Source organism: Geotrypetes seraphini, chromosome 4 (assembly GCF_902459505.1).
Source record: "Geotrypetes seraphini chromosome 4, aGeoSer1.1, whole genome shotgun sequence".
Lineage (NCBI taxonomy): Eukaryota > Metazoa > Chordata > Amphibia > Gymnophiona > Dermophiidae > Geotrypetes > Geotrypetes seraphini.
In genome coordinates this window covers 201,464,333-201,490,691 of record NC_047087.1, presented here as the reverse complement: position 1 = coordinate 201,490,691, position 26,359 = coordinate 201,464,333, and the positions used below count along the sequence as shown (strand labels likewise).

General features: G+C 41.4%; 1 protein-coding gene across 8 annotated transcripts in view; it reads right to left on the bottom strand.

The window, feature by feature from the left end:
* Window positions 1-26,359, bottom strand: part of ZSWIM8 (zinc finger SWIM-type containing 8) — a 228,379-nt gene that overhangs the window by 122,347 nt on the left and 79,673 nt on the right. For all 8 annotated transcript variants that reach the window (XM_033940124.1, XM_033940125.1, XM_033940122.1 and 5 more), the window contains 5 exons: window positions 22,895-23,015; window positions 16,159-16,360; window positions 15,480-15,655; window positions 10,201-11,209; window positions 2,373-2,504 (listed from right to left, as the gene is read on the bottom strand). In XM_033940124.1, the coding sequence (XP_033796015.1) occupies window positions 2,373-2,504; window positions 10,201-11,209; window positions 15,480-15,655; window positions 16,159-16,360; window positions 22,895-23,015 (1,640 nt within the window). The remainder of the gene's footprint in view (window positions 1-2,372; window positions 2,505-10,200; window positions 11,210-15,479; window positions 15,656-16,158; window positions 16,361-22,894; window positions 23,016-26,359) is intronic.

Genomic DNA, 26,359 nt, shown 5'->3' with positions numbered 1-26,359 from the left:
CACTCACAGGAAGAACCCGGGGATGTTTCACAGTTTACACTCTTTCTGAGTGTCAGCCGGTGACAGCCTTTCCCTTAGTGGGTGGCTGTGTTACTGAGGGTTCTCCTGTTTCACACTATGTGCAATTTGCTGATTAATTTAGATTGAGGTTTCTTCTTGTCTCTCCCCCTTGTCAGTTGGTTTTCTTGGGGTTGGGGAGGTTTGGCAGCAGTTATATATTTTTCCTCCCTATACATTTTTGGGTTCTATTTTGGGCTGTATAAAGAGGCATAACCAGCAGAAGAAAGGATGACAGATTCAAAACAAATGCTAGGAAGTTTTTCTTCACCCAATGTGTGGTGGACACCTGGAATGCATTTCCAGAGGACGTGATAGGACAGAGTATGGTATTGGGGTTCAAGAAGGGATTGGACAATTTTTCTGTTGGAAAAGAGGATAGAGGGGTATAGATAGAGGATTAATACACAGGTCCTAGACCTGTTGGGCCACCATGTGCGTGGACTGCTGGGCATGATGGACCTTGGGTCTGACCCAGTGGAGGCACTGCTTATGTTTTTATGTGTTGATGCCCCTATACAGTTCATTGGTGAGGCCCCCACCTGGAGTATTGTGTTCAGTTTTGTAGGCTGTATCTGGCTAAGATGTAAAAAGACTTGAAGTGGTCCAGAGAAAAGTGACAAAAATGGTATGGTGCTTGTGTCAAAAGACATACAAGAATAGACTGGAAGATGCATACTCTAGAGGAGAGGGACAGGGGAGATACGATAGACATTTAAATACCTGGAAGGTATCAATATAGAATCAAATCTTTTCCAGAGAAAGGAAAGTGGTAAAACTAGAGGGCATGAATTGAGGTTGTGGGGAGGCAAACTTCATGAGTTTAAAATTACTATATAAACTAAAAGAAAAAAATGAGAAGGAAAGTTGTAGGAATTAATAAAGACCAAAAACACTTAACAGTCAGGATTGTGAATTATGCTACTAGAAAATATAATCAACTAATAACGAAGTAGTGCATGGTATTAGCAATTATAAGCTAGTGGCCTGAGATTTGAAGAGGCTGCATAATAGAAAGTACTTATCTGCACAGGAGGTAGCTTTGACTCTTTTTGCAAAGATTCTGGAAATTAGTGGAAGAATAAATTAAAAATATCAACATCCAGAACAATTTTCTATTAGAGCAGGAATATTTTTTATTGGCATGGCCAACAAAGGAAATTAATACCGTCAAAGCCAAACTGATTGCAGACATGTTGGTAATTAAAATTACTAATTATGTCTGTAATTTATTCTCCACATAGAATACTAAGATAATGCAGACTATACATTTTTAAATAAATAAATACTATTATACCAGGGGAATACAGAGCAGACTTATCCTACAAACAGCATGATCAAACCACACCTCCATGTGTTAAATAGTGGCTTCTAAAGTCACCATTTAAGCATGTATGCAACCTACATATCTAAATATCACTAGTTTCACAGACCTTTGCCAGGGAATTGTCATATGGCCCCTTTTAAAAAGCTACAGTACTGATTCTCACATGGCAAATGCAACAAAGCCCATAGAAACTAAATGGCCTTCGGTGCATTTGAAAAGGGGGAATCACTTTGTAAAAGGAGCCCTGTATTTATATTTTAAATTTTTTTTTTTTTTACTATATTTTTATTTTCTTGAACACTGTTGCAAGCTTTGGTATATAAGAATCAAATAATAAATAAATAAGCCAGTTAGTGAGAAAGAGAGAAACACATTCAATGGAAGACCTGATATTGCAATATAGAACTTCAATCTCAAAATTTGGTTGGGAAGAATTTCAGAAATACATACACGGGCCCCAAGCCTTCTCATTAGAAAGTAAATGAAATTCAACATGCTCTTTTATTTTAAATCACAGTGTATACTCTATTTAAATTGATTTACTAGCAAGAGAAATGTGGAATCGTAGTTATAATTTGAAATTAAATGGTTAAATCTAGCAATTGTCATTATTTTATTTATGTAGCAGGGATATCGTCCAGTTATACAATTTTTATATCAGGTAGCATCCATGTTCTCATTCTTTTACTAGATTTGGACAGAATACCGTGGACCTAGTTTTTCATGATCCAGTAGTGGCAGAAGACAATCCAACACCAATCAGAAAAATATTCACCATTTTTCAATTTCAATTCCATCTGGGAGCCCCTAAAATTTCAAAAGTTTTTAGGGAAGGTGTAATTTCTGCTCTCATCTTTTCAACAAATCAAAGTCTAGAAAAAGAAGCAGGCATATCTGTCAGTGTTAAAAGTAAAGGTGAAGGTGAAGAGAGAAAAAGACAAATAATGGAAGATACAAGTTTCTGAACCAATAAATAGACTGGTTATACCTTGGTTGGAGGCTGTTCCACCTTCAGATCTGGTGGATTGGCAAGCAGGTCTTTTGCTAGCTCGACAGTCAGGCAGCATGACTCATTACTGTAGCCATGGGCATAGAGAGCTTCAGCACAAGCAAATAATATCTGGGAAAAGAAAAGTAAAACAAAGCTAGAAATTCAATCTTAAAACTTTTCAAGTCACATTTACTCTACAACCTGATATTTAATGCAGCGCAGTAACGGTCCCAAAGCCAATAGAGATTTAAAGGGCTTCGGGGCTGTTGCCGTGCGGCTTTGTAAAACAGGCCCTAAATTTTCCTTTTACTTAATAGATTGTTAGGTTTTTTTAATAAGTCTGTCATACTCATTTTCATCTCAAATTTGGCTACTATTTTTTAGGTTTTATTTGTTTCAGGTTATTATATTATTACTTTCTGTATTTCATCATCAGGTATGTTTTTAGTTTATTCTTATTGTTGTTATGTTTTTATAAATTTATTCTATAACTAGTCTTTAAGCCCGTTACATTAACGGGTGCTAGAAAGCAGCCCCCTTTCCCTCTCCTCCTCCAGTTCCTCCCTAACTGTCTCTCCGTAGCCCCCCCTTCTGTCTTCCCCCCCTAAGCAAAATGATCTGCCTCCCAGCACACCCCTCCCCCCGAAGCAGCCCCCTTTCCCTCTACCCCTCCAATTCCTCCCTGACAGTGTCTCCGTGGTCCCCCTTCTGTCTCCCCTCCCAAGCAAAGCTGTCTGCCTCCCAGCACACCCCTCCCCCTCAAAGCAGACCCCTTTCCCTCTACCCCTCCAATTCCTCCCTGACTGTCTCTCCGTGGCCCCCCATTTTGTCTCCCCCCCAAGCAAAGCTATCTACCTCCCAGCACAACCCTCCCCCAAAGCAGACCCCTTTCCCTCTGGCCCTCCAGTTCCTCCCTGACTGTATCTCCGTGGCCCCCCCCTTCTGTCTCCCCCCCAAGCAAAGCTGTCTGCCTCCAAGCACACCCCTCCCCCAAAGCAGGCCCCTTTCCCTCTCCCGCTCCAGTTCCTCCCTGTCTCTCTGTGGTCCCCCTTCTGTCTCCCCCCCAAGCAAAGCTGTGTGCCTCCAAGCACACCCTTACCCCAAAGCAGGCCCCTTTCCCTCTCCCGCTTCAGTTCCTCCCTGTCTCTCTATGTTCCCCCTTCTGTCTCCCCCCCAAGCAAAGCTGTCTGCCTCCAAGCACAGTCCTTCCCCAAAGCAGGCCCCTTTCCCTCTCCAGCTCCAGTTCCTCCCTGTCTCTCCGTGGCCCCCCTTCTGTCTCCCCCCCCCCCAAGCAAAGCTGTGTGCCTCCAAGCACACCCTTACCCCAAAGCAGGCCCCTTTCCCTCTTCCTTCTTCCCAGTTCCTCCCTGTCTCTTCGTGGCTCACTCGATTTTCTCTTCTCGCGGCCTAGCCAGCTCCCCTAGTCCCTTGCCGCCGCCGCCACCCCTTTCCCTTCCCGCGGTCGACAAAACTCTTGCCTCCAGCAGCCGCCGCAGCACTGTAAACACGCTGCTTCGCGGCCTCTACTGCCCCGATTTGCTCTTCAGTGTCCCTGATGACGTCATCAGAGAAACGGAAGAGCAAATGAAGGCAGTAGAGGCCGCGAAACAGCGTGTTTACAGTGCTGCGGCGGCTGCTGGAGGCAAGAGTTTTGTCGACCGCGGGAAGGGGGTGGCGGCGGCGGCAAAGGACTAAGGTAGCCGGCCAGACCGCGAGAAGGGTGGGCTGAGTGGAACCCGGGACCGTTGCAGAGGCTCGTTGCACAGTGTAAATACAGTTGCTCAGTGTGAGGCTTCCTTCGCTCTTCCGGGTCTGCATTATGACTCCTCAACGCGCCATCTAGCGCATGTGCAGTCGTGCGGCCACATCCCGACAGAAAAGGGATCAGGGAACACGTTTCGCTACTGCGCATGCGCGGGCTAGCATTTTATTATTTAAGATTATTTTTATGTCCTGCATGTTTTACATTTTCATTACAATATGGCTATATATTTTTATGTTTTCTTTTAGTTGGTTTGTCCCTTGAAGGCGGCAGTTTTTACTGCCAAAACCAGGATCCTTTTTGGGACCATAGGATTGTAACATCATATATAATAAAATGGTAAGCGCACATGCGCACTCGCGCCACGTGTTCCTTGATCTGTCGCGGCGGCACGAGTGCGCATGCGCTAGATGGCGGGGGAGTGAGGGACCGGCACTTATGGGAAGGAGAGCAGGCCCGAGATTCAGCAGAGGCCAGACGCCGAAAAGGGCTCGGCACAGTGGTGGACAAACTGAAATCTGAAGTTGGTTGTTGGGGGGAGAGGGGGGAGAGCCGCTCGCTCGCCCCATCACACTCCCCATCCGCTACAAAGGACTCCAGGACGCCCTCGGCTGTCGGTTTAAGGCCCGCGCGGCGGTGCAGCTGCCAGGAGGAGTCGGTTTCCGTGTAAGGCAGATCGTCGTCGTTGCACCCATCCCCCCCCCCGGCGCACATGAACCCCTTCACGCGGTCTGGCTGCTACCCTTACTCCCTTGCCGCCGCCCCTTCCCACGGTCCCGACAAACCTCTCGCCTCTAGCAGCGGCCGCAGCACTCTACACACGCTGCTTCGCGGCCTTCTACTGCCCTGATTTGCTCTGCCACGTCTCTGATGATATCATCAGGGATGCGGTGGAGCAAATCAGGGCAGTAGAAGGCCGTTAAACAGCATGTGTAGAGTGCTGCGGCCGCTGCTAGAGGCGAGAGGTTTGTCGGGACCGCGGGAAGGGGGAGGCGGCATATACTGTATAATACGGAGTAAGAATATTTGTATTCTGTAGTTGTCTTCCAACTATTGGCCATACAAAGTTATGTTAATTGATCCTAGAACAAGTTTGCTCATATTCCTGTAAATCTGTTCAGTAAAATAATGTTTTCCTCTTCCCTATGGTGAACACATTCTACCTTGCCATTGCTGCAGTGTGCATACTGCTCCTTTTCTGATTCAGTTTCCATAAGCATAAGGAGGTCATTTTTGAAATTGTATGTGGCATCTCAACAAAGAAATAGTCTTATATTCCATTTAATGATGATGAGGGGCAGGGGAGGGTATTTTCCCTATCTATCCTGGTAGGCTTACAATCTATGAATATATTCATGTAAACCGTTCTGAGCTCCCTTGGGAGAACGGCATAGAAAATTTAATAAATAAATTTTAAAAAACTAATGTATCTGGGGCAATGGGGGGTTAAGTGACTTATTCAGGGTCACAAGGGCCAGCATGGAAATTGAACCCACAACCTTAGGGTGCTGAGGCTATAGCTCTAACCACTCACTCGGGCCAGGGGGAGAGGGAAAGGGGTCTGCTTTGGGGGGAGGGGTGTGCTGGGGACCAGACAGCAAACATGCTTTGCTCTGGGAGGGGGGAACAGAAGGGGGCTATGGAGCAGGCAGCCATGGCACAACAGGGGGCCAGGGGGAAGAGGGAAAGGGGTCTGTTTTGGTGGGATGGGTGTGCTAAAAAACAAACAGACAGGCAGCGGCCAAGGAGAGAGAGAGAGAGAGAGAAAGAAAGACAGACACACACATCTATTCTAGCACCCGTTAATGTAACGGGCTTAAAGACTAGTATTATAATAAAGCTTGGACTGGTTAGATTGCTAAAAGTCCACAGGCCATTATTGAGAAGGCTTGGGGAAATCCACTGCTTATTCCTAGGATAAGCAGTATAGAATTTGTTTTGCTACTTGTGATCTAGTTAGGTGCTTGGGACCTGGGTTGGCCATCGTTGGAAACAGGATACTGGGCTTGATGGACATTCAGTCTGTCCCAGTATGGCAATTCTTGTGTTCTTACGGAGGTAGCAAAGAAAGAGGCTTGGTGAGACACTGGTGCCATATTAGAGACAACAGCTGAATGGAGGGAGAAAGAGAGAAGGGGTGAAGCTGCTTTAGACAGTGTGTAGCATGAACATAATATTTCACATATTTAAAATGGAAAGGGTAACTGCCATACAACGGGGGTGCATTAAGAAATTTCAAGGTATTTGGAAGCCATTAACAAAATACTGTAATGATTGTATATCAACTATTTACCCTTAAATTTGCACATCCAGGAAGGGGGGGTGGGGATTTCTTGGGGTTTTGTGTTTTTTATTTTTTTTTTTAAGTAACAATATGGGGAGGGTGGAGGTTATTATATGTTTTGCTTGAACTGACAAATGTTATTGAGTAGGGATGGGGAGGGATATGGCATTTGAAATTGGCTTTGCAAAATATTATGTACTCTTTCACTTATTGTAAGTGTTAAAATGAATAAAGAATTAAAAAAAAAAAAAAAAAACATAATACTTCATTAAAAATACTTGGAGTCATCATTGACGATAAACTCTCCTATCACGAACACATAAGTAGTATTATCAAATCCTGATTTTATAGGTTGCAAATGATTCGCTCAATTTCCAAGTTTGTGGAGCCAATTTAGCAAGGTAATAAAATCAATTTAAAAACATCTCATAAAAATACTTAGAATCAACCCTTCTTTACTTCTTAACAAATTCCAAGAAGTAAAGAAGGGTTGATTTATAAGTATTTTTATGAGATGTTTTTAAATTGGAAGGGGATGGGAGAAAATAAGTCTTATCTTTCTTTTATTAAGTATATTGTGCTGTAATGATAATAATGTCTGTAAATGCATCATTTGTTGTGCATAATTGAAGTTTCAAAAATGAATAAAGAATATTTAAAAAAAAACACAACTTTTGAATATTTGTGAAGCAAAACGGTGGATTTGTGATAGCTAGTATAAGTGAAAAGAGCAAGTTAACATATTAGAGCAGGGGTAGGCAATTCCGGTCCTCGAGAACCAGAGCCAGGTCAAGTTTTCAGGCTATCCACAATAAATATGTATGAGATAGATTTGCATCTCAAAGAGGCATTCATATATTCATTGTGGATATCCTGAAAACCTGACCTGGCTCCAGCTCTCGAGGACCGGAATTGCATACTCCTGTATTAGAGGTTGGAAGGGAATTCTGTTTATATTGCTAAAGAACTGACATACAGATGCAGGGTTGTTTGGGTTTTTTTTTGGGGGGGGGTTTGGGGGTTGTTGTCTTCTTTTGATATTAGCCAATTAGAAAACAGATGAACTCGGCAAACTACTGGTCTTCTTTAAATCTACATTACATTTCATTAGTGATTTCTATTCCGCCGTTATCTTGCGGTTCAAGGCGGATTACATAAAGGATCTATCTGGCCATTTCCAGAGGAATTATAGAATAGTTAGATTGGTTCATAGAGATGAGGTGGTTCTTGTGGCGTTAGGTTGTTTTAGAGAGTAGAGAGGCGTTAGGTTGGTTTTGATTGTTGGGCATCAGGGTTTTTTAAAATAGTATGGTTTTTATTTCTTTTCTAAATGTTCTGTAGTCAGGGGTTGTTATCAGCAAAGTAGAGAGTTGGTGATCTATCTCGCTACTTGTGTGGCCAGGAGGCCATTATACAGTTTTTTCCCATTGACTTCTCTGATTGGGGGGGTATGTGAATGGAGCGTGGGTTCTCCTTTGTCTGGTTGAGGTGGTTCGGATTAGACGGATTAGGTTGTTTAGATATATTGGGCTGTTTCCGTTCATGGTTTTAAATAGAAGACAGTAGAACTTGAATAGTATTCTTGCTTGAATTGGTAGCCAGTGTGAGTGGAGGTATGCCTCGGTGATGTGGTCATGTTTTCTCAGAGAGTAGATGAGTCTCAGGGCTGTATTCTGGATTGTTTGCAGTTGTTTAATCATTGTCGCGGGGCAGGGTAGATAGAGAATGTTACAATAGTCTAGTGGACTCAGCATTAGGGCTTGGACTAGGATCCGGAATTGAGTTTTGTCAAAGAATTTTCGCACTTGTCTTAGGTTTCTCATGATTGCAAAGGATTTCTGTATTATTTTGTTGATTTATGGTTGCATGGTACAGCACCTGTCAATCGTCATTCATAGTAGTTTTAGAGTGGTTTGCATGGGGAATGTGGTTGAGTTGATTACTAGGTTTGTAATGGATGGTATCTTATCGTTTTCTAAGAGAATGAATATTGTTTTGTCTGAGTTGTTATTATTTCAAATGTTTTATGTATAGTGTCTGTCATGGAGGGTTTTGGTTGATCAAAAGGGAGAAGAATGGTGATGTCGTCTGCATAGCTGTAGAAGATTATGTTTGATTTATCTAGAGAGGTGACGAGGGATGCGATGTAGATGTTGAAGAGTGTGGGGGATAAAGGGGATTCCTGGGGTACACCACAAGGGTTGGACCAGGGTTCTGACTTTTCATTGCTTGATTTTACTCTGCAAGATCTAGTCTTTAAGAATCCTTGGAACCATGTGTGCACTTTGTCTGTGATACCAATTACATCCAGAATTTGTAGAAGAATGTTATGATCAACCAGGTCAAACGCTGCGGCCAGATCTAATTGTATGAGGAATATTTTTTTTCCTGTACTGAGGTGTTGTCTAGCTGTGTCCAGGAGGGATCCTAGTAGTGTTTCAGTGCTATAATTGGTTCTGAAGCCAGATTGTGTATGGTGGAGTATGTTGTGGTCTTCTAGAAAGTCAGTGCGGAATTTGGCTATGGCCTTCCATTATTTTGACATAAAGTGGTATTGATGCTATTGGTCTGTAGTTGGAAGGTTGATCCGCTGCTCCTTTAGGGTCCTTTAGGATAGGGGTGACAATGATTTCGCTGAGGTCTTGTGGGAAAAGGCTGTCTGTGAGCATTGTTTGCATCCATTGTAGGAGGAGAGAGCAGAATTTGAAACTGGCATTTTTTAGTAGATATGGAGGGCAGTGATTTAGGTCATAGGCTGCGTGACTGTATTTTATGTAGTTTGTTAAAGTCTGACCATTGTATAGTGGGAAAGAGGGACCAGGTTCTATCTGCTGCTGTTGATTCTTTGTCTGAGGGGATTATAGTGATCTCATCTAGGAGAGTTGGGTTTCCAGCTAGGTTGGTCCTGGCATTTGTGATTTTATTTTTGAAGTATTCTGCTAGAATGGTGGCTGAGGGGGGAGGGGTGTTATCATTGGCCAGGTAGGGTTTGGTGTCTGTGAGTTCTTTCAGTATTTGGAATAGTTTTTCAGTGTCTTGGGTTTCTCTGCCTATTAGGTTGGTGTAGTATGCTTTTCTTTTTTCTTTTAATTGTAGTTTGTATTGTAGGATGAGTATTTTCCATGCGATTTTTGTGGGTTCTTGGTTGGTTTTCCTCCATTTTCTTTCGAGTCATCTGCATTGTCTTTTGAGTAGGAGTAGTTCGTTGTCAAACCATTTGTCAGATCGTCTGTTGATTCTGGTTTCTGTTTGAATTGGGGCTAGCTCATTTAAGGTGTTTTTACTTAAGCTGCTCCATTGTGAAATGAAGTCTTTGGGGTTAGGTTCTTGGATTAATTTATCTGTTTTTGACCAGAATATGTAGGGGTCGATATGTTTACGTGAGTTGTAGGTTAGTTTTTGGGATTTTGGTTTGGATTTGCTTTTGGCCCAATTGATATTGAAGGAGTATGTGTAGTGGTCTGACCAAAGTGATAGAGACCACTTTCCATTTGATGTCTGAATATCTAAAGCAGAAACTTACCTAAGTAAATTACGCAAATTTTCCTATCAATACACATTCTAGCATAGCTGTAACTCACCTTCCAAATTCTGACTTAAACCTTTACCCATTCCACCAGGCATTAAAACCCTCCTACTCAATCATGGTTAACATCTTTCTTCCATTCTACAGGACCAAAGACATGCATCAAGTTCTCTCTTCACCATAGCTAAAATACATTCCAATAATATATATATTTTTTTTAATAATACCCGCTGATATATTATAGGTACCTCACCTCCATCCTGTTCTCCTGCTCCAGGGGCTTTATCCCAGCAAAAATGTCTTGCTCCTCTTCAGTTCCTCCCTCTACTTTTTCATCTTCTTTCACAGACTCCTGGTGATTTAGATAATATGCCTGGTAGTCATCATCCTCCTCTCTTCTGTCTCTTTCTCCTCCATTTCCTCCCACTGCTCCATTCTCCCCGATGTCCTCTGGGTTCAAACTTTTTTCATCATTTTCATCAGCATTCTCATGATCCTCTTCTCCACTACCACCTGCCTCAACTGCTGGGTCCTTTGTCATATTTTTTGCAGAAGGGCTGTCACTTACACTGGGCTCAGGTCCCTCTGAAAAGTACACTCCTCCTTCATCTTCAAAATTATCCCTGTAACTCCTGCTGAGAGGAGACCCAGTAAAGCTGAAAGTGTTGCAGGCTTCTGCCCCCAGTGCCAGGCTGCTGTCATCCAGGCTCAGCTCTGCCAAGTCTGGCTCCAGTGAGCTGTCTTCACTGCTCATTCGGCGCTTGTTGCTATGCTTCCCAGATAAACACTTCCCCGATGGCAGTTTCGGCTTGCTAACAGCTGATTTGTAAGTTACCTTGTCGTCTCCTGCTGACAAACGTCTCAAGACTCTCTGGGAAGCATCAGAAGACACTTTGCGCTTCACAATGAGTTCTTTAGGCCGCACAGATAGCTCCTGAGAGGATGGACGAGATCTGTCTCCAAGATGCAGGCATGCCTCATGGTTGTGCACCCTACCAGCCTCACAGTGGGCTTCAGAGCACTGCAGTCGATAGTTCCGCTGCTGGATAGCCTTCACCCAGCAGAAGGAATTCTTTTTGTCTGAACTATTGTAGGTTATACCAGGGATGGGATATGCCTCTTCCCAGTTGAAGTAGGAAGCCTCCACAGCTGGCTTGAACCCTTGAAAGAGTTTGTCCAGAGATTTCTTGTGCTGGCCCCTCTTGACATTGTCAATGACCTTTAGCTGCCACTGTCGGAGTTGAGCACATAAATCTCTGCGCCTAAGCAGGAATAGAACAAAAAAGAAAAAAATTCAAAATGGTGATAAAGGATACTACTGCAAAAAAAAAAAAAATAATAATAATAATAAAGACTTTTGATACAAAACAAACATTTTTGTAAGTCAACAGGCAATGACTATAACTGACCAAAAGTGGATCAGAAAGGGATGCTGAAGGTTGAAGAATGATTTACAGGGGCAGCCTCCTGAGGGGCCCAAGTAATGGAAAAAGCCAGGGAATGTTACAGGTCAGGAAAGAGATATTTCAAGTCAAGATTAATGTATATTATCGGTATCATTCAGTCTTGAACTGCTTCACAGCTTTGCAAATACATCTTGCACCTCATTAGCGGTATCCTTTGGAACAGATTTCTGAAATAAGAGGATGCTGTAGGACAGGTTCTCAGTACTAAAATTTTAATTATTACATCTGTGAAATAAGGGGGATAAGTAGTTATCCGGGACACACATCAGCATTTGGAAGGGCTGTGTACATGAAAACCAAGTTACTTATCTGTAGCAGGGGTTCTCCAAAGACAGCAGGATATAAGTCCTCACATCATGGGTGATGTCAAGTTCAAGTTTATGTTTATTTGATATACTGTACTGGCTATTGGTAGAAATCTAAGTGGTTTACAGACACAAAGAAACTACTCCAGGCTAGAAATACTAAAATATTTGAATTTCATTACATGCATGCACACCATTTCCCACCTGCCAAAGGCAGGGGTGAAGAACTTATGTGCACGAGGGAAGAGCAGGACTTGGGTGTGATTGTATGTGATGATCTTAAGGTGGCCAAACAGGTTGAAAAGGTGACGGCGAAAGCTAGAAGGATGCTAGGTTGCATAAGAAGAGTTATGGTCAGTAGGAAAAAGGAGGTACTGATGCCTGTGTATAAAACTCTAGTGAGACCTTATTTAGAATATTGTGTACAATTCTGGAGGTCGCACTTTCAAAAATATATAAAAAGGATGGAGTCGGTCCAGAGGAAGGCTACTAAAATGGTGTGTGGTCTTTGTGATAAGGAGTATAGGGACAGACTTAAAGATCTTAATCTGTATATTTTGGAGGAAAGGCGGGAGAGGGGAGATATGATAAGAGACATTTACATACCTATGTAATATAAATGTGCATGAGTCGAATCTCTTTCATTTGAAAGGAAACTGCAATGAGAGGGCATAGGATGAAGTTAAGAGGTGATAGGCTCCGGAGTAATCCAAGGAAATACTTTTTTTACGGAAAGGGTGGTAGATGTGTGGAACAGTCCCCAGAAGAGGTGGTGGAAGCAGAGACTGTGTCTGAATTCAAGAAGGCCTGGGATAGGTACATGGGATCTCTCAGAGAGAGAAAGAGATAATGGTTACTGTGGATGGGCCAACTAGATGGGCCATTTCGCCTTTATCTGCCATCATGTTTCTAAATTTCAGCACCAAAACAGACCACAAATCCAGGTTGTTTCGGCTAAAAATGTCCAACACAAGCAACACACCAAAACATGGACCATGTTGGGTCACCTAATAAAATGTTTCCTTGTATTTTGGTCTGTATCTGTGTGTTCCATCTGTAAGCCACCTTGTGTTGCTGGTTCCATCTGGTCTGCCTGTAGTATCTCAAATAGATGCAGGGGTTATCCTACTACTACTACTACTACTACTACTAATAATAATAATAATAATAATTTCTAGAGCACTACCAGACATACACAGCGCTGTACAGGGTCACAAAGAAGACAGCCCCTGCTCAAATGAGCTCACAATCTAATCAATAAGGGTAGGGGTTACAGTTAGCGGGGATCGTTAAACTACTGGTTGGATAAAGTTTAGAACCCACTGATTGGAGTAGAGGCTGACAAACTACTTTTTCCCTGTTCTGGCTGAAAACCAATGAGGGTTGCTGGAGATTGTCAGAGCTTGCAGTCTGCATCTCTCTGCTAAATCCACAGTATCCAAGCCAGAATAATTGAAATCATGACAGACTGTATTTTACCTCCAAGCAAAATAGTCTACACAAACACAGACTGCAACTAATAAAAACAAACAAAATGCCATAGTGCTTTTACAGTGGATGACTTTGCACCACTGTTGGAACAGCTGCTGACATCATAACTTTAACATTAGAACATGAGAACAGCCATACTGGATCAGACCAATGGTTCCTGGAGGAAAAGTCCATAGTCTGTTATTGAGAAAGACATGGGGGAAGCCACTGCTTGCCCTGGATCGGTAGCATGGAATATTGCGACTCCTTGGGTTTTGGCCAGGTACTTGTGACCTGGATTGGCCATGGTGAGAACGGGGTACTGGGCTTGATGGACAATTGGTCTGACCCAGTAAGGCTATTCTTATGTTCTTAGTATTCCAAAAGTAGCCAATTCAAGTTACAAGTACCTGGCAGAAACCCAAAATGTAACAACATTCCAGCTACCAATACCAAGGAAAGAAGTGGCTTCTTCCGTCTGTCTCAATAGCAGACTATGGAATTTTCCAAACCATTTTTAAGCCCAGCTATGCTAACTGCTATTAGTGTATCCTCTAGCAATGAGCTGTAGAGCTTAACTATTCGTTGAGTGAAAAAATATTTCCTTTTATTTGTTTTAAAAGGTATTTCTACCTCCTAGAGCTAAATTCCCCAAATACTCACTGCGTGGGGTTTCTTTATTTTTAACCTAAAGTCTATTACACTGGCTTTAACTGGACATTAGAAATTTGGTTTCAATCTAAACTTAACTTAGCGACCTAGTACATAAGAAGAACAATATTTAATGGTTTCCATTCTCTTATACTTTCTTAGTTACTAATGTCCCTTTTGTTATCAGAAGAACAAGCTCTCTAAAGTAACAATGCAGTATCCAGGAATTTATACCACCAGAAACAAAAGGGAGAAACAGGAACATAATGTCTGCAGACTGCAGGATAACCAAAACAGATAAACTCATTCAAATAAAACTTTAGATTATTCATCCTGAGAACAGACTGGCATATGGCACTTTTGTACCACCAAGGTTTTCCATCACTACCCTGTGCTCTCATACTTTCTGTCTCTGGCAGTCTCAGTATCCTTATTTCCCCAGTGGTTGGTGTCCTCAGTAAACATTACGTATGCATCATGGCCCCTCCTCTACCCAAAACCAGATGCATGAACAAACCCCGCCCCCCGCCCCTCCCCCCCCCCGAAACAAAGTCACATTTAAAAAGAAAAAAATAAAATAAAGACAGACAATCCATCTGATGCAAGCTGATGCATGTGACTAACCAGCTCTGCAGAAAGAAGAAGACTGAAGTGATGTAGAATGACAGTAGCAGACAGAAAATGATGTGAATGTATGGTGAGGCAGCTCAAAAAGTTTTAGCATCTTTACTGATGCCCACACGGGCTCTGCCAGTGACACCACTGATGAATGCGAGGGACTTGTTATTTTGTTTTTCCTCAGAAAATCACCTCTTACTGTAGACAATGTTCAAAACTATTTACCCAAGTAACTCTGAGGTAAATTTCTCACTGATTTTGTTAAAATTACATGTTTTTAGTTGTACTAAACATACATAATGAATTTCAAACATAAGCATACTATTTTGCCCTTAAGTCAATCACTTGTACAATTATTTATTTGGTTATATTTAGGAGGTACAAGCATGTGGCCATTATAGAGGGCCATTCTATAACTCTGCATCTATATTTTGATGTCTAGAGCTCATATTCCTTTATAGAGTAGTACTGTAAATATGTAGTTAGCATGAGACCCTGTGCCATCCATACCTACTGTAAATGCTGGAGCATTCTATAAGTTATGTGCAGAAATCTGAGTTCTATTCATGTGCTGCCCAGACTCCATCCATTTGAAAGCCCACCTGTCAAATATGAGCTATGCAAGATATGCACATATTTATAGAATAGTGTTTAAATGAATTTTCAGCATTTATGTGCCTATTTGACATGTAAATGTTAGTTCCTTGTTTACGTAATTACCCCCTTAATATGCATATTTTGTGGCTAAAATTTTCAAAGGGAAATAACCAGAGTGATTTCCCTTTAAAAACTAGATGCAATGTATGCAGGGTAAAACTGCCCAAGTATGTTGCAAATACGTACTATTTAAAATTGCCACAATATAGGTAACCACTGTACAACTAGTGTGATGTCTTCAAAATCTGAGTTAAAATTAACCAAAATTAGTAGGTGGTGCATTTGAAAACTAAATTTGTTGATTTTTTAAAATACTTTTCAAAGCTATCATCTTTGCTTCTCCCATGAATATAGTTTTAACTCACCTCTGAGGGCTGATAGTGGGATCTAAGACAGCCAGCCTCCAAAGAACCACCATCTCATCACACATACTAGCACAGGCATGAGCAGCCACTTCTGACTGACCATTACTACGTCCAGTATGCCCACTGGCACTGCTGTGGGATGCAGATGTGCGTACACTGTACCACCAACCAGTAATCTGAAGAAACAAATGAAACCATGAAAGAAGCACACAGTGTAAGGGAAGGAAGGGGGAGTGGATTTCAAAAACACCTCTTTCATTCTACATTCTGAAGCACAGAGAATGCCATAAGGTGTTCACTTTCATGATCTCTTCATGCAACTATCACATTCAAAGAGCTGCTTATTACAAGAACGGGGAAGGAAGAGTATTTCACACTATTCACTGTTAAAATGTTGTATTAGATTACACTTTAGAAGAAAAACGATACTTGAATTAAGTTTGTGTTCTTTCATTAGATAATATGACCTATAAGGATAAGCAAAAGTTGAGTAGTATAGCTTGGAACAGAGAAGATCACTTTAAGGAGTGATTTCAATAGTCTTCAAACACATAAGGAAAACTGGGGAAAGGGATAAAAATCAATAGACTTGAATTAAAAAAGTTTTTAAATTTCACATTAGGAAGAATTTACATTGATCCTTCCTTGACTACTGTATTCCTAGTGTCTTATAAGCTACCTGTTCATAAGTCAAGCATTGGTCAGTCAGAATCTCCAAAAGAGGAGCTGCATTGCTGTCCCGCCTCTTAAACATCTCACGAACAATGGAAAGAAGGTTCCAGATACCCTCAGGCTCCCTCCCTCTCAGAGGACGGAGGAGACAGGCCCATTCTGCAGCAGCTGGGGGCTCCGTGGAGGACAAATACATTGAGTTCACATCACTGTTTGCAAGGACGATATCAGAAAGGAACAGAGAAACAAGCAGAAATAAGGACCAGAAAGATAAAATATTTACAAACCTGAGAAAATGGGAGAGGGGGATATTGTGTTGACAGTTCTAAAGCTTGAGCTATTATTTTGTCCCCCATCTAAACCCCAAAGTAGATTATGAGTGCACCCTTCAAAATCAATTCAGTGATAGGATCGCAAATACATTTTCTAAGATATAGTATAAAACAAAAATACTTACTTGTAGTGGATCTTCTCTAATGACAGCAGACATATATTCTCACATACGTGTGACATCACTCACAGAACCTGGTATGGACACTACCACTACCAAGTGGAGGACCTACGTTGGTGTATAATTGATCAAATTGAACAGGGGAGGGAGAGTGGTAACATTGATCAACTATTAAATATAAAAGAACAAAGATGGATTTATAGATTAGCTACAGTGGAACCAGGGGGATTGAATGCAGAGTTAGAATGGCTGTCTCTAATCTGATTGGGCTATTTGATTGGTGGGGGCCGTATCAGCTGATTTTATGAGCTTTAAATAGTAGCGGGAAGACGATGAAACCATCTTGACACCAAGAATTTAGTGGAGTCGGCTGGCAAAGGGCTGTTCTGGTAAGAAGCACTTTTTTAAATAAAATGAAAAATAAACAAAAGTCAGTAGGGGTTAAAAGATCATTTTGATTCAATCATGTGACTCATGATTTAAGGGATATTGACGTGGTTTTTATTTTTGTAAGGGGAGGATCCTTGAAAAAGCCTTGGGCAAACATGTTAGATTAGCCCTTCCAAATCGTACCGAAAATTTTTTTAAGATAAATAAACCCTTTAAATATCTATAAGCTTGGTTATAAATTGAGAGTTTAAATAATATAGTATCTATATAATAAGGATCTGTGATGAGAGGACACGTGAAGTTTAACCACTATGCACTATTGTTGAGCGGTGTTGCTCAAGTCCGGGAAGAAACTGGACTTGGTGAAACATAAATAATTGTTGTTGATTTACTGTTTCCAAGTACACATCAATAGTAAATATTATAATCTTTGCGAGAACTAAAGTTTTTAAGGCACTGCCTATACCACACGCATGTCGATGCCTTCCCGTTAGACATCAGCTCATGGGACCTTCAGTTCAGTGCCAAAGCTAAGAGAACAAGAGGAAGTGGGCAGGTTGTGAGAATATATGCCTGCTGTCCTCAGAGAACACCTGTTACAGGTAAATATCTTTGCTTTCTCAGAGAACAAATAGACATAATATTCTCACATGTGAGACTCCCGAGATGCCAGGATCATGACTATGGAAGAGCATAAACATCGAATATACAGGAGCCGACAAAACCTTTGTAGGGTAGGAGGGAAAGTTGGCAGTCAGAAAGTAAAAAGATTCTGCAGAATTGCTTATCCAAACTAGTACTACCCAATTCAGGGAAAGGTTTTCGATTTGATTTGGCCTACTGAATTGATTTTTTGATTCGATTCACTTTTCTCGCCCAATAGGGTGGTTTTTTTTCAAATGTCTTGGCGAGTTTATTTTGTAGCCTCTTCTCCCACCTCAGCCCCCTTTGTCCTCTCCAGCCCTATTTCGGTGCTGTAGTGTAAACAAAATAAACAAATAAGACTTTTGCATAAGAACATAAGAATAGGTAAGATCAATGGTCCATCAAGCCCAGCTGCCCATTCTCACGATTGCCAACCCAGGTCACTAGTACCTGGCCAAAACCCAAGGTGTAGCAATATTCCATGCTACCAATACAGGGCAAGCTGTGGCTTCCCCATGTCTTTCTCAATAACAGACTATAGACTTTTCCTTCAGGAACTGTCCAAACCTTTCTTAAAACCAGCTACACTATCCACTCTTACCACATCCTCTGGCAACGCGTTCTAGAGCTTAACTATTCTCCGAGTTAAAAAAAATTTCCTCCTATTGGTTTTAAATGTATTTTCCTGTAACTTCATCGAGTATCCCCTAGTCTTTGTAATTTTTGACGGAGTGAAAAAATGATCCACTTGTACCCGTTCTACTCCACTCAGGAGTTTGTAGATTTCAATCATATCTCCTCTCAGCCGTCTCTTTTCCAAGCTGAAGAGCCCTAACCGTTTTAGTCTTTCCTCATACAAGAGGAGTTCCATCCCCTTTACCATCTTGGTCGCTCTTCTTTGAATCTTTTCTAGCGCCACTATATCTTTCTTGCGATAAGGAAACCAGAATTGAACGCAATACTCCAAATGGGGTTGAACCATGAAGCGATACAGGGGCATTATGACATTCTTAGTCTTGTTAACCATCCCTTTTTTAATAATTCTCAGCATCCTGTTTGCTTTTTTGGCTGCCACCACACATTGGCCGGAAGGTTTCATTGTATTGTCTACAATGACATCCAGATCCTTTTCTTGGGTGCTAACCCCCAAAGTTGATCCTAGCATCTAGTAACTGTGATTCAGGTTATTCTTCCCAATGTGCATCACCTTGCATTTGTCCACATTAAATTTCATCTACCACTTGGATGCCCAGTCTTCCAATTTCCTAAGGTCCACTTGCAATTTTTCACAATCTGCATGTGTTTTAACAACTTTGAACAGTTTAGTGTCATCTGCAAATTTAATCACCTCACTCATTGTTCCAATTTCCAGATAATTTATAAATAAGTTAAATAGCACCGGTCCCAGTATAGACCCCTGCGGCACTCCACTGTTTACTCTCTTCCATTGAGAAAAATGACCAATTAACCCTACCCTCTGTTTTCTATCCGATAACCAATTCCTAATCCACAATTGAACTTTTCCACCTATCCCATGACTCTTTAATTGTCTCAGGACTCTCGTGAGGAACTTTATCAAAAGCTTTCTGAAAATCTAGCTACACTATATCAACCGGTTCACCTTTATCCACATGTTTATTCACATCTTCAAAGAAGTCAAGCAAATTTGTGAGGCAAGATCTCCCTCAGCTGAACCCATGCTGACTCCGCCTCATTAAATCATGTTTGTCTATGTGTTCCACAATTTTATATTTTATAATCGTTTCTACCATTTTGCCAGACATCGAAGTGAGGCTTACCGGTCTGTAATTTCCAGAATCTCCCCTGGAGCCCTTTTTAAAAATTGGCGTTAACATTAGCCACCCTCCAATCTTCAGGTACTACAGACGATTTTAGCAACAGGTTACAGATCACTAACAGCAGGTCAGCAATTTCATGTTTGAGTACTTTTAGAACCCTGGGATATATACCATCCGGTCCTGGTGATTTATCACTTTTCCTCTCTATTAGGTCCTAGCTCACACTCGCTGTCTAGCACCAGCTCTGGCAGGATAGACATTTAAAATCTGACATATTGTAATCACAAAATAGAAAATAAAATTATTTTTTCTACCTTTTGTTGTCTGGTCATTTTATTATTCAAAATCATGTTGATCCCAGGATCTGGTTTCTGTTTGACTTCTGTCATCTTGCTCGCCAGGGTCTCCTACCCATTTGATAGTTTCTTCTTTTTCCATGCTCATCATCCATCTTCCATCTCTGTACCTTCTCTTCTACTGCCATATCCAACATTTGTTTCTTTCCCATTGTCTAACATCTCTCTGCCTTGTGCTTAGGTTAAACCTCTCTATTCCCCTTCCATGCAGCATCTCTACCTTCTTCCCCTCCATTATCATGTGCACCATTTCTTTCTCCCCATGCACCATCTCTTCCTGCCCTCTACCCTATGTCCTTAAAAGATACAAAGGTAAGAAGGTAAGGTACCACAAGTCTTGTGAAAGGAATAAAACAAAATTTTCGTTCAATAAGTTTAAATAACCTATGTCCAACATTTCTCCCTCTCTCTTCTCCATGCATGTCTCCCTCCCCTCTACCATAAGCAGGATATCTCCCTCTCCCCTCTTTCTAACCCTGTTGCATCTCTCCCTCCCTCTCCTCCATCCCATCTTCAACAATTCTTCCTCTCTCTTCTCTCCCTCCCCCATGTGCGGCAGCTTTCCATCCCTCCTATTCCCCTTTGCAGCAGCTTTCCTCCTTCCTATCACCCTGTGCAGCAGCGGATCTCTGGATGTCGAAGCTTGGAGTGTGTCGATGTCTGAAAAGACTCTGATATCCTTCTGGGTGGAGAAGCATGCTTGCGCTTCTTAGCTTTCTTAGAAGGCATCCCAGATGGAGGCAAAGCAGACAAAGCCAACATTAAGCAGGGTGTCAATGCCGGTGCTGGATTTGATACTGATGTTGGTTTCTGGGCCTCGGAGTCAGAGACGACGGACATCCTCAATGTTCCTGACAATGAACCAAAACGTTTTTTATGCTGCAGTCATCTAGCCTTCATGGATCTTTTTTGTAGCAGGCAACAGTGCTTACAGAATTCTACCTGGTGATCAGCGCCCAGACACTGGAGGCACCAATTGTGCATATCAGTTTCGAACATGATTCTGTTGCACCAAGTGAACTGCTTAAACCTGCAAGGCAGCTTGGACATCGAGGGGAAAACTGCTGATGCCTCGTCAAAGGACTCAATGGTCCAAGGGAGGTCAAGTAGATTGTATACTGAAAAACGGTCGATGCTCCCGGCATAAAAATAGGCTCCAGAAGGACAAAGGACAAAAAATGGAAAGTGGAAAAATTTATAAGGAAATAAAGAATAAGATAAAATTTGGAAAAAAAAAAAATACTGAAGAAAATAAAGACACACAAAAAAGGGTACAGTTTGATGCACTTTGGAGTAGCTCCATAAATACAGCTTCTTAGCTCCACAGAAAACTGAGAACTGATGGTCCCGCGAACTGAAATAGGCACAGGTACATGCACAGTACGAGCAGTCTCGACACTTTTGAAGAAGTTTTAAGTGACAGCACACTTTTGCACTGTCTGCACCAGGGCTCTTTCGATGATGTCACCCATCTGTGAGAATATACTGCCTTTTTGTCCTGGGATAAAACTTATTACAATAGTAAATGGTATAAACTAATGAATAATATTTACATTGGCAGAAAAAAAAAGATAACTTTGAGCAGTCCTACAGCAGCCAGAAGTATTATATTTTGTACTGGTTACATCAACATAAGGAAGACCTAACAGGCGAAGCACAGAGGAAGGACCACCCAAAGGAAAACAATTCATGTTAAATTTGCTACAAATAGGATTCTGTAGTACAGCAGCAAGCTCATTACTTCCTTTAGAGACTTCCTATATGAAATATCAGAAGACAGTGAAGATTCATTTGAATTAACATTTTCATCTTTTTTAGTAGAAGTGAAGCTATTGATGAAATAGTTCAGAATACGATTTGAATCCTCTAAAGCTGAAATTTAGTATTAAGAATTTTTTAAAGTTTCATTCTGTAAATATTTTGTGTTGCAAATTTTATTTTAAACTGCTTTGATGTTGACATCAATGAAAGGTAGGATAACAATTTCCAGAACATAAATGTGCTTTTCCCCAGATATTGTATATGTGATATATATTTTGGTATATGTGATATATGGAAAATTATATTAAGTAGATAAAGCCTCTTTAAGAGGAATCTTTCACACAGCAGAAGGCATGTATTACATTCATGCAGCCCGCAATCCTTCCTTTAGCCTTTCACAGTTCCACATGATAAAAAGTTGCCTCCATGTTATTTCCGAGCCTCAGCATGCAAGAACTATTCTTAAACCTGGACTTTCAGAAAAAAAAATGCATTAAGTTGTTGAAGATCAAGATTTGTAATGTGAATATTCTTCTGTTTGCATATGAAGCGAGTAAGCAGTAGTAATGCAAAGAAAGCTCTACTGCGGAGCTTCCCAAATTGTGGGTCAAGTTTCAGATGGACTTTCCAAAGGGCTTCATTATTCTGCTCTTCCAGGGCGGTCATCCTGTTGTTTGGCTACAATCATGGTGTCAGAACCACTCAAAAGATAGATAATTACTGCCCCACTAGGAGTCACCAACAAGATCTTCATAGTGCTACATGGCTTTCTTTCTTATAAATACTGTATATGCTCAACTCTAAGTCTAGATTTTTAGGCTTAAAAAAAAAAAAAAGCCCAAAAACTGAGATCTTGGCTTATAGCCAAGTCAGCACATCTCTCTCCCCATCCCCGTGGTGACCACAATAACTGGTAAGCCCAGACACTGCACAAACACAGAAGTAACTGCAAGCAAGACAGGTCTGAAGCCTCAGGTATGCACAGATGTCCCGCCTGGCCCTGCTTCCTGTTACTTCTGTGTGATAATAATAATAATAATAATAACTTTATTTTTGTATACCGCAATACCACAAACAGTTCATGCTGGTCACTTCTTTTTTTTTGGGGGGGGAGGGGTAGAGAGAGATGCTGGTAACCGCAGGAAGAGGGAGGAAAGAGAGAAGTGTCAGTAACTGCAAGAGGGATGGATGTAAGAGAGGGAAAGATCCTGACATTCACAGGAGGAGGTGGCGGGACAGGGAAGGAGAGAACACCATTGCTTCATGTGAAAGACTAGTATAAAACATAGAAACTTAAGTGCTGTTTTAGAAAAATGCAAACCTGAACAAAAAGCAGTTTACCTAAATACAACAGGAGAGGGGCCACAGAACTTGTGGAGGGTTTTTTTTATGTTGTCACTCAAGGTAGATTCATCAAGATACCAGGTGCTTTGATCTGAAGCAGAAGGCCCAGCAGTGGGATCTAGAGAGATACAAAAAAAAAAAAAAAAAGTTACCTGGTCTACACAACCTCCAAATGCGACATACATCCATCTTGTTCCGAGATGTGTTTTTGATATCTATTTCATTAATAAACATTCAAACTAGCCTTGCATTTGATTTTATATCTTTACTTTCTGCTCATTACTTATTATAGCTGAAGTTATTGCATTTCTGTAGATACCTTTCAAATACAAATACTGAATTAGGGCAGATTAGACAGGTAAGGTCAGTTGTCAGAAAATGTGTATATGGAGAGCCATTCACATCACTCTCATGTAAAGAGCACTGGTCTTTGACCTAAGGGCCGCCACGTCAGCAGACTGCTGGGCAAGATGGACCAATGGTCTGACCCAGCAGCGGCTATTCTTATGTTCTTAAGAAGTATATTGTTGCATGATCCAATTCGCTGCTTGAGAGTCTGCATATAAATTGGAAACATGGCTGAAAGAAGGAGATAGTCCCCTATTAGATTACGGTAATTAAGCCATTCTAACTATTTAGGATATGAGCACCACTATCAACTTTATTGACCACTCATTACTGTTGACTAATCTTCAAGACATAAGGATAGGGAACATAGTCTGGACAGTGGATTTCTTCATATCTAATAGATTTTTTAGGATTCAATGACTCAGAACTCAGCTCATACTATTTCTTCAGGAATACGCAAGGCTCTCGTCTCTCACCTCTGTACAACTTCTCATAAGAACATAAGAATAGACTTACTAGATCAGACCAATGGTCCATCAAGCCCAGTAGCCCGTTCTCACTGTGGCCAATCCAGGTCACTAGTACCTGGCCAAAACCCAAGGAGTAGCAACATTCCATGCTATCGATACAGGGAAAGCAGTGGCTCCCTTCAAGGTGTAAGTTCTGCATGGATTTCCATCTCGGAAATGGAAATCCATGCAGAACTTACACCTTGAATGGAGAAACTTTGACCAAGACTACAGCAGAACGAGACCTGGGAGTGATCATCAGTGCAGACATGAAGACTGCTACTCAAGTGGAGAAGGCTTCATCTAAGGCACGGCAGATGATGGGTTGTATCAAGAGAAGTTTTGTCAACAGGAAGCCTGAGGTCATGATGCCATTGTACAGAGCCATGGTGAGACCTCATCTGGAATACTGTGTGCAATTTTGGAGGCCACATTACCGTAAAGATGTGCTCAGAATTGAGTCGGTTCAGCGGATGGCCACCAGGATGGTCTCGGGGCTAAAAGGTCTCTCGTACGAAGAGAGACTGAACAAATTGCAGCTCTATACTTTCGAGGAGCGTAGGGAGAGGGGAGACATGATTGAGACATTTAAGTACATCACGGGACGGGTCGAGGTGGAAGATGATATCTTTCTTCTCAAAGGACCCTCGAACACAAGAGGACATCCGCTCAAACTCAGGGGAGGGAAGTTTCGTGGAGACGTCAGGAAGTACTTCTTCACGGAACGAGTGATAGAGCATTGGAACAAGCTTCCAGTACAGGTGATCGAGGCCTGCAGTATCCCAGACTTCAAGAATAAATGGGATACCTATGTGGGATCACTGCGAGAGTCATACCAATGAATAGGGTCGCTAGGATATAGACTTAATAGAGCAGGTCAGTAGAGTTAAGGGGGCCAGTAGACTTAAAAGGGGGTCAATGGTATGGGCAGACTTGATGGGCTGTAGCCCTTATCTGTCATCATCTTTCTATGTTTCCCTTGTGTCTTTCTCAATAACAAACTGTGGACTTTTCCTCCAGGAACTTGTCCAAATCTTTCTTAAAACCAGCTACGCTATCCGCTCTTATCACATCCTCTGGCAACGTGTTCCAGAGCTTAACTATTCTCTGAGTGAAAAAACTATCCTCCAATTGGTTTTAAAAGTATTTCCCTGTAACTTCATCGAGTGTCCCCCTAGTCTTTGTAATTTTTGCGAAGTGAAAAATCGATTCACTTGTGCCCGTTCTACTCCACTCAGGATTTATAGACTTCAATCATATATCCCCTTAGCCGTCTCTTTTTTTCAAGCTGAAAAGTCCTAACCGTTTTAGTCTTTCCTCATATGAGAGGAGTTCCATCCCCTTTACCATCTTGGTTACTTTTCTTTGAACCTTTCTAGTGTCACTATATCTTTCTTGAGATAAGGAGACCAGAATTGAATGAATACTCCAGATGAGGTCGTACCATGGAGTGATACAGGGGCATTATAACATTCTTAGTCTTGTTAACCATCCCTTTTTTAATAATTCCTAGCATCCTATTTGCTTTTTTGGCTGCCGCCACACATTGGGCAGAAGATTTCATCATATTGTCTACGATAACACCCAGATCCTTTTCTTGGGTGCTAATCCCCAAGGTGGACCCTAGCATTCAGAACTGTAATTCAGGTTATTCTTCCCAATGTGCATCACTTTGCAATTGTCCACATTAAATTTCATCTGCCATTTGGACCCCCAATCTTCCAATTTCCTAAGGTCTGCCTGCAATGTTTCATAATTTGCATGCGTTTTAAGAACTTTGAACAGTTTAGTGTCATCTGCAAATTTAATCACCTCACTTGTCATTCCAATTTCCATATCCAATCTCCAGGGGCAACAATATTTACGTATACTGAAACATTAATGTTTCTTCTTCTTCAATAATTTTCTGTCTTCACAATTAGTTGCAATAAATCACTTGTTTTGACATGGTTGCTTCTTGCAAAGTGAACAACAGACTAAAGTTGAACCCATTAACTTCAGTGATCACTATTTTCTCAAGATGCCATCCTATTTCACTGCTATCTCAGTTCATAATTTTGATCAGACCTTTTAGGTGCATTCTCTCAAGCAGAGTCTCTCTTTATTGCAAACCTTATGTTTTTCTAGCTTGTGTGGTTGTCTGGACCTATTGCTTTGACTACAGCTGTTTTATTTTCTGATTCCATGCTTTGATTACTATAGTGCATTGTAACTTGGGGTACCTAGAAACCTGGTCAAAGCTCTAGAGGTAGCTCAGAACGCAGTCACAAGAGTAATTGTTGGACGTTCATGGAACACCTGTATTAAATCGACTACACTGTCTACCAATTAAGCAGAGGATTGAGTTTAAGACATTATTACTGGTGTTTAAAATACTGAGTAACGTTGGAGTAGCTGATTTAAGATTATATCAACCAACAAGATCATTGAGATTTACAAATTTGACATGCTTTCTTTTCAGGCAATGCGGCTAGAAAAATATCATTCATCTTTTTTGCTGGGCCAAAGCTCTGGAACTCCTTACTCTTGTCAACTGAGAACATTACAAAATGTGAAAGAGTTTAAGAAAGGATTAAAGACCTTGCTATTTCAATAAGAATATGAA